At 43.2% G+C, this 8,489-nt stretch overlaps 1 protein-coding gene across 1 annotated transcript; it reads left to right on the top strand.

The window, feature by feature from the left end:
- The first annotated feature begins 304 nt into the window (after window positions 1–304).
- Window positions 305–1,376, top strand: LOC119299636 (NADPH-dependent aldo-keto reductase, chloroplastic-like). Its single transcript, XM_037576813.1, has 3 exons — window positions 305–504; window positions 598–847; window positions 1,293–1,376. Exons 1-3 carry the CDS (start codon window positions 320–322, stop codon window positions 1,374–1,376), a joined length of 519 nt encoding a protein of 172 aa, XP_037432710.1. The 5' UTR covers window positions 305–319.
- The last annotated feature ends 7,113 nt before the right edge of the window (window positions 1,377–8,489 follow it).

Here is an 8,489-nt window from a genome sequence, read left to right as displayed (position 1 = left end):
AGCGGCCAGTCCACTACTTAGTAATTGTATTGTTTAATGTGTAGAAACACGATCCTCTATTAAGTGGCCAGTCCACCGCTTAGTAATTGTGTTGTTTACATGCACGCGGGCTTCGTTTCTGTGATCTAGTCACAAGTCCACATCCAACTAAGAAGTTACTCACAAATCCACACCCATGTTTTCATGTATAATTCGAAATTGAGTTTTTTAATGGTATGAAATTTTGTAGATCCATTGGCCATTTAGGCTCAAGAAGGGCACCAACGCAAGCAACCCTGAAAACTTTGTACGACCTGACATCCCTGCGACTTGGGGAGGAATGGAAAAGTTATATGATGCTGGAAAAGCTCGTGCAATAGGTGTGAGTAACTTCTCAACAAAGAAATTGGGTGACTTGCTTGTTGTAGCTCGTGTACGTCCAGCTGTTAATCAGGTGGAGTGTCATCCGGGTTGGCAGCAAAGTAAGCTCCACAACTTTTGTCAGTCAACCGGTATTCATCTTTCTATAAGTTCGCAGTGCACTTGGAGGCAGCTGGCTTTCTTATGTTTAACATATATATGTTCTTATTATACCTGACTATGTGTGTGTATTTTGCAGGCATACTCATCACTAGGTTCACCTGGTACGCCTTGGATGAACAGTAATGTCCTTCAAGAACCGGTCATCACCTTAATAGCGAATAAACTTGGGAAAACTCCTGCACAGGTGGCCCTGTGCTGGAACATTCAGATGGCTCATACTGTACTACCAAAGAGCCTGAATGAGGAAAGGATAAAGCAAAATCTTGATGTTTATGATTGGTCTATTCCAGATGACTTGCTTGCGATATTTACCAAGATTAAGCAGGTTTGTTGCTATTCTTTATACCACCATACTTAAATGAGTACAAAATTGCAATGATATTTTCTACTATATATGATAGGCATCTTTATAAGATGAGATGACTTGATAATACTATGTGAAAATACATAGTATCTGACAACTCAAAAACAAATCCATGTGTAAAGATTCTGCATTCTATATATTCTTTGTTGCTATATGGTAATTTTGAATAATCAAGTCTCTACAGTGGTCTTTTTGTACCTTGTTCGAGCATGGTAAAAGAAAATCCTCTTGACTCCTTGAGATACCAATTGTGTTTTTCATTTTCATTCTTTTAGAAAAAGCTCAAAGGATTCCTTTTTCATTTTTCTTGTTTTTTGTTTCAAATCAATGCATCTTGTTATGTTATTATTAAACTTTTCATAGTGCTGTGTGAGTGCATCTGATTACCTTACTTTGTGGCCTTCAGGTAAGGCAGTTCAGAGGTGACTTCACCGTTAATCCGCAAAGCGTCTACAAGACCCACGAGGAGCTCTGGGATGGGGAAGTTTAGGATCATGTTTATCGTTAGCAACCTACGTACATTAGAACCTTGCACTTCACATATACCTACTGTGTGTTACTTTGGATGTTGGTTAACTTTTAGTTCTGGATCAAGATCATGTGCTGCTGATACGTGGACGATTTGCGCCTTTTATCTGTTATGTACCCACTTGTCAACTTGTAACTAGATTGTCAATATGCTGGGTAGCAAGTGCAGAACCATGTGAACTCATTCGGCCTCCACCAAGTGTTGAACGATGCGGGTGTTGGCGCAACGGGTGCTGATGATGGGTTTACTATCATCGCAGGCCTCTCACACTTCCATCAAGCCCACCAATTGGAAGCCACACTCACTCATAAGCACAACATAGCCCACTCGATGGGAAGCCTATGTATATTGCCTTGGGTTCACCTATTGAACACTCACCGTGGCCATGCGTCCACCTATGTGTTTCAAGGCTACCTATCTCGTCGACCCTTGACCTGAACCTTGCTGCTATTCATGTGTTATCTGATAGTACGGATGTTATTTCATACATCAAGAGACCTTCGCCTTGTGTTTATGCTTCTATCCTTTGGGAGATTGAATGTGGCCGACATTGTTTCGCATAGGTAGCTTTCGAAAATGAAAATCCCTCGCAAAAAAGAAAACATGTAAAGGGATGCCACAATGTAGCGGCGCATTTGCTTGTTAAAGCTTTGTCTACACTAGATCTTGGGTGTCATGCTTGTTTTAATTCGGTTCCGGATATTATTTGAATCCCTGTAAACATTTCAAATGAATATAGCCTTTCACCCCTAGAAAAACCCAACTTGGGTTCCACATCCATTTGTGCATCTAATTATGCTTGTCGGCTTGCATGACTTTCCTAGTAAAATCACGCAATAATTTTCAGAGAAATTTGTGAACATCTTGTAGGGTAAACGTGATGTTCAAGCAGCCTTGTTCACCACTACCCAAGAAGTAAAAAATTGGAGGGTCGAGGCAGAAAAGACAAGCATAGTGGTCTAGTGACAAGGGCTGGAAAATAGTAGCTCGTAAACTAGCTAAATCATCTCCAAAAACCACGAGCTTAAGTAATTCCAACGCGTGCAATCCGGTGGGTTGGACTTGGTGCACGAGTCACAGTTGTCGCACGACGGCCACAGGTTCGCCCCTAAAGGCAGCATACAAGGTCAATAAGTTGCTACACTGTCTCTCTAGGCCAGGAGGGACTGGGAAATGGATGAAAAAATAAAGAAGCATAGGCATTACCTTGGCTCTTGAGGGGCAGTGCTGTGAGAACGGCCAACGCGACAAGCAGCACCTGAGGCCTCATGCTTGGTTGCAAGGATGGGTCTGGTTTGGAGAGAGAGGGAGCTTGTGCTTTGGGTTGGCTATGTGAGTGTACGCGGCTGACGAAAATGAGAGGAAAAGTAAGAATATGCAAATAATCAACTACTAGTCCTCGAAAAAAGCGTAAAAAGCACTATGTAAGTGCACTTGTTTGTTTCTACTAGTCGATGCCGATGTCGGCACTTGCAAATGCTCAACATTCTCGCCTCCATTCCAATTGACAAGTTTAATTTGTGGTTGGTTTGCGTGGATCTTGTCATACCCGCAATTGACAAGATACATGACGGTCTTTGTCGGGTGGCTCCATGCTGCGGCGCATGAGCGGAGCGGCGGAGGGGTGGCGCCGTGATGTGGAAAAAGGGAATGGAGGATGATTGTGCCGGCTGGGCCGAGACAATCAGAACATAAGTTATGTGTTAACTGTCAGCACAATGGTAACACACATTCCACTTGGTCTAGTAGATATATAGATTTTTTTTCCGATAAAGGGTAGATATATAGATACAAACTGGTAGCTAGTACAACTTCACTTCAGTAAGCCTTGAGATACAGTTACTAAATTGACATATGTGGTACTTCCGGACAAACAATGAACAGAGGCTAGGGAGCAAAAAAATTCGAGAAAACGCAAAAGAGTTTGTATTTCATTGCATTGAACAGGAAGACGTCAAGGGTACAACCTCCAGGAAGGAGGGGCACAGGCGCGCACACACACGTCCTCACCAAGCGACTACAACTAGGTAAGGAGGTGCCCTCAACTACAGACACACAACGACATTAGGCCTCAGCCAGTCTAGCCTCGAGCCGAAGATGGCGACGCGCCGAGACTCGGAGCAACAAGGCAGCATCACCACCAGTACTAGACACCTCCAGGGACGATTGCAGCTTCAGGACTACCCAGGCCAACGTACCTCACACCAATGTGCCTAGGTAGTCACCGGGTGAAAGGCAGGACCAGACAGGAACTGGTGTAGCAAGATAGTGTGGCTTGGAGATGGGTGTACATAGCCAGATAGCTCACCTTGCTTGGCACTCGGCGGCCGTAGAAGACCGACCCCTTCTCCGGCGAGCCCAGGTATGTCGGGTCAGGGTGCACGTACACCGAGAACAGTGCAGTGTGCCCATGGAAGAACCTCTCCCACAGCGGCGCCAGTGGCAGCTCACCACGCACCAGGAACATGAACACCACCTTAGGCGCGGGGAGCACCAGAGAGCTGATCCTCGGAGCCATGGACCGCCTGCAGCCGCAGCTCCTCGTCCGTCATGTTGTGCAGCATCACCAAGCACCCGCTTTCGTCGCCACCACCGCTGCCACCCAGTGCCCGCTGCCCCAGAGGTGCAGAAGTAGGTGCCGCTGAGTGGTCGGTGGAGGCAAGCCAGATCACGGTACCAGTGGTGGAGATTGATTCCAGGAGGAAGGTGGACGCCATACTGAGCATGAAAGCTACGGAGAAGAGGAGGAACCGGGAGAGGATGGCCCATGGTTTCGCCATGGCCGATCTCGGCTGCGGCTTCCCCATGGTTTCGATCTCTAGCTGATTGGTGATGAACTGTAACTACCGAGTTAAGTAAGTACAATAGCATGCAGCTTGGCTTGAGCTAGCTACTTAATTAGCTAGGCAACGGTTGACCCTGTCACTGCTTCTACTTTTTCACTTGCACGTCACAGACTTTTTGTTGATCGATGCATGCATATACATATATATTGACATGCTACTACATAGTCTTGTTCATGCGTATGCTTGAATCAACGGAGGGTACGTACGGGTCGATGAATATGTGGAATGTATGCTTAGCAGACATTGGACGCCCTGAAATCCAGCAACCATTTTGGTCTTCTCTCTGGTGGCATTGTCAAGTGGCTTCTTTGCTATGGATCGACGACTTACAAGTGGAGTATATAAGAAATATGAGCCAAAATCGAAGCAACACGTAGCAAAAAGTGCACCCAATGCCAACAGGGCATTGCCCTTGTTTGAATGGACATATCATACTCACCCGCCCAAGCATCGCGCCCGTGGATTTTCTTTTATTTAGTTCAGCTCGCAAGTTTGGCTGGTAGTTTTTGCACGTAGCTCAATCAGGCGGGCATGACAGTATGCCTCTTTGACATGCGTAAACATCACATTCGTTGTTAAGCGTTTCTCGTGAGAATCCTTAAGTGCATAGAGCGATCAGTCATTAATTAGCATATGCATTTCGTTTGGGTATAGTACATGATGTACAGTGGAGATGACATTTTTTGTTGTGTGCGCGTGCACATGTGTGTGTGTGTGTGTGTGTGTGTGTGTGTGTGTGTGTGTGTTAGAGCGAGAGAAAGAGAGAGATGGGGAGGCGACACAACCAACTCGTGATGAAATATTACATGTTTACATGTGGAGAGATGAATAATCTCTAATGTTGCAGTTCTCTTGTATGAACATTTTTCTTCCCGGGGACTGTTGTTTGAACATTGAGTGGATATAGGCATCAAAGTTTTATGCAATCTCTGTTCGAAAATATACTATAGTATTAACTTGGACTATATATGCTCGCCCCTTCTAGATGCGTTCGAGGATAACATCTCCAAGGAGTACACCTAACTAGTGACTACAATATTTTGCATAATACAAATCCATTGGTGGATAGGAACACCGGAGTGATAACATGTCTATATCTACGGCCTGTAACGGTCCGTCCCAGATTTGCATGTAATGGGACAAGCTAAGCCTGATTGAACAAGTCAGCCAGGTATTATTTTTTCTTAAAAGTCTGGATAGTATGCTCGTGCAGATATTTTGGAGCCATGGGAACAATCGGCAAACTGAACAAAGATGGTGATAAAATCGAGGCCTATCACGGGCCACTGTATTTTATATGGTAATAAAGCCTACCACATAACAGCCCTATAAATATGCTCCAGAACGAGAGGTCTATGCACCAACCAAATCAAGGAGTGTTCATCTCATCTTGTAGCAGCAGTAGTAACACGATGAGCTCCGGCAAGACATCCTGGCCCGAGCTGGTGGGCACACAGACCAATCCAGGGTTAGTGATCATCAACCACGACAGGCCTGACCTCCAGATCGTGCTGCTGCAGGTTGGCACCACCGTGAGCCCACCGGGGTTTCACGCTGAGCGCGTTGCTGTCTTCTTCGATGAGCAAACTGGCCTCATCGCAGCCGTCCCTGCAGTTGGTTAATTCGATTATCTGGCCCCGGTGCCAGCAAGAGTCGTGGAGTTATTTGTAGAATGATTTTTATGCTCATAGGCATTGCAATAGCATGTTATGGATTGAATAAACTGTGATCTGTAAAGAACAATGATTACTAGAATGATGCTTTTCAAATATATATCTATTACCTCTTTGCTTATTTTATATGATCTGGTCGGAATTTTACAAAACTATACCATTTCACTTATGATTTTTACATAAGAGAATTCCCTATTTGGTCAAAGATAAAAATGTTTTTCACTTGGCAAGGGTGTACAGTGCCCTCTCCCTCCCTCCCTTACTGTATTATACATTCTCCTCTATACTCTTATGAAATTTAATAACATACATACCAACGGAAAAACTGTCTGGTCTCACGTAACATGGTTAGTAGCCAAAATTGACGCAAATGTCCACTTAGTAGCAAAATTAAGACTGAGTGCCAAATAGGTTTTCCATGAACAAATAGGGAAGCATATTTTCATGTAGGGCTGAATAAGGAATCCCTCATTTTGCATCAGTACGTTGTTTCTGTGTCACACCTAGCCATATATACTGTAAAAACTGGTGCATTTTACTTTGTTCTTAGTCGTAATTCTTTTCCAACAAAATTTACAAAAAAGTATCAACATATCCGAAAAAACATAGGCAACCACATACTAGTATCACTAAATCTGAAATCAAATATGTTTTCTTATATTGAGACATATGAAGTGCATACTTTTGTGTTGCTAGTTAGACCCCCTATAGGTATTTGTTTCTATACCAGTGATCTGGTAGAAGGGCCAAATTGCTATCCCATATTTCACAGAAAAAGAAACGTGCTATCCAGAAGAAATAAAGACCCCTTCTTTTTCCTCTCCCTGGATCTCCTTGTCTCAGGCCACCAAAATTTTCGATGTCAAACACATTTACTATTACTCCCTCTGGCTATAAATTTTGGAGGAAGTCAAACGGTGCATAGTTTGATTATGTTTGCTGGAAAACCAACTAAAATTTATTTTATATGATATAAAAATTTATAGTTATCGCCTGTCTAATTATATTTATTTTGTATTATGGTTCTTGAAATTTTGTCCTATAAACTTGGTCAAACTTTGCACCTTTTTACTTGAAACGAAAATTATAATCCTTCTTTACAGAAAGAGGGAATAACTATTAAGTGATATGGTATATTGGATATGCTCTAGTTAACTTATGAAGTGTTGATCTCTGGGCAATAATGCTAGTTCATTGTAAGCTAGCAATACTAAGGGAAGAACATATCAAGCCGAGTGTTTCAGCGTACACCGAGTGATATTTGTTGGGTACTCACCTTATACACCTCTATGCCGAGTATACTATAAAGAGCACACGGCAAAAGTCAGACCCTCGGTATATCATGGACAAAGCCGGGCACAGCTAAAAAATGCGTCCTGCTTATATCAAGTGCTCGGCTTAGAGACGAGCCTCGGCATTGTGGATGTCACGTGGCCATCCTCGATGGTCTTAACGTCTCCATGCCAAGCCTTTTTTGGCATTAGGCGAGTATGCTGGGTACTCGGCTTCGGGCTGTTATTCCTTTAGTTCAAGATGCTCATTAATTTTATTTTGTGAGGTAAATAGTAGGAAATAATACATACTGCAATTCTTAAAAAATAAGTTAATAGACTGTAAGAAATGAAATTAAAAGGTGGACAACAAATATTTAGCATCATGCTCATGTCTTGCTATGAAATAATACAGTACATAGTTTGCCGAGTACGTGGTTTTAGAGTCTCAGCAAATGCAGACTGGACGTCACGAAGTCGTCAACTGTAGATGGCCTTGCCACGTGGCTCGTCTTTACCGGGTGCCACATCCGCGATCTCAGCATACTCTCTATAAGCCGACTTCCTTCGTCTAAGCCGAGCGTCACCTTGAGGGGCTCGGTAAATTCTCCCATATGCCGTGGCCCCTAGTGTGTGCTGAGACCCGTACTCGGCTTAGATGCCTTTTGCCGTGATCCCGTGTTCTCGTACTCGGCAAAGACAAAAGAGCTCTGTAACAGCGATATTTCCAGTAGTGAGCTATGCATCCAACATCTTAAAGTTTGTGTGTATATTTCCGGCATTGGCGGATTGTTTTAGATTTTGCTCTGTATAATATCAGGAAAATATAGGTCATGCTCTGTTTGAGAAAAATCGTTTCTAGCTATCATTTACCTTTTTTGCGTAAATTTAATCTATTTTTAGAAATATCATGGAAAAGGTAAAGGGTATTGTGCAATAGGGAACTGGAAAGGGCAGAATAGGAAGGAAAAATGAGTTTGTGTGACTTTGTATTATACTAGAGGATATACCCCTAATGTGCCTTAGCCATCTTTTTTTATTCACAAAATGATCTAGTTTTCGGCATAAGGTTCTCCCGAATAACATAGTAATTCATGCCTCTACTAAACAGCCCGGCTATTTTGTGAGCAAACGATCTATCCAGAAATGCAGTGGTAACATCGAAGCATCACCGGGTCATGCCGGCCGGCTTTGTATGCATGCTAAATTAAGATTTTTTTATTGTTGCGGGAATGCTAAATAAAGTTTGACACCTAGCCTATAAATACTTGCGATATCAGAGAC

Source organism: Triticum dicoccoides, chromosome 1B (assembly GCF_002162155.2).
Source record: "Triticum dicoccoides isolate Atlit2015 ecotype Zavitan chromosome 1B, WEW_v2.0, whole genome shotgun sequence".
Lineage (NCBI taxonomy): Eukaryota > Viridiplantae > Streptophyta > Magnoliopsida > Poales > Poaceae > Triticum > Triticum dicoccoides.
The sequence above is the reverse complement of the archived record's forward strand: the minus strand, read 5'-3'. Positions and strand labels throughout refer to the sequence as shown.

What these genes read in the sequence shown, in the direction of transcription:
- LOC119299636 (XM_037576813.1), top strand. Translation starts at nt 320, where the DNA reads ATGGAAAAGTTATATGATGCTGGAAAAGCTCGTGCAATAGGTGTGAGT. An exon ending in TCAACCGGTATTCATCTTTC is followed by an intron (nt 505 to 597) that starts TATAAGTTCGCA and finishes GTGTATTTTGCA; the next exon opens with GGCATACTCATCACTAGGTT. An exon ending in TATTTACCAAGATTAAGCAG is followed by an intron (nt 848 to 1,292) that starts GTTTGTTGCTAT and finishes TGTGGCCTTCAG; the next exon opens with GTAAGGCAGTTCAGAGGTGA.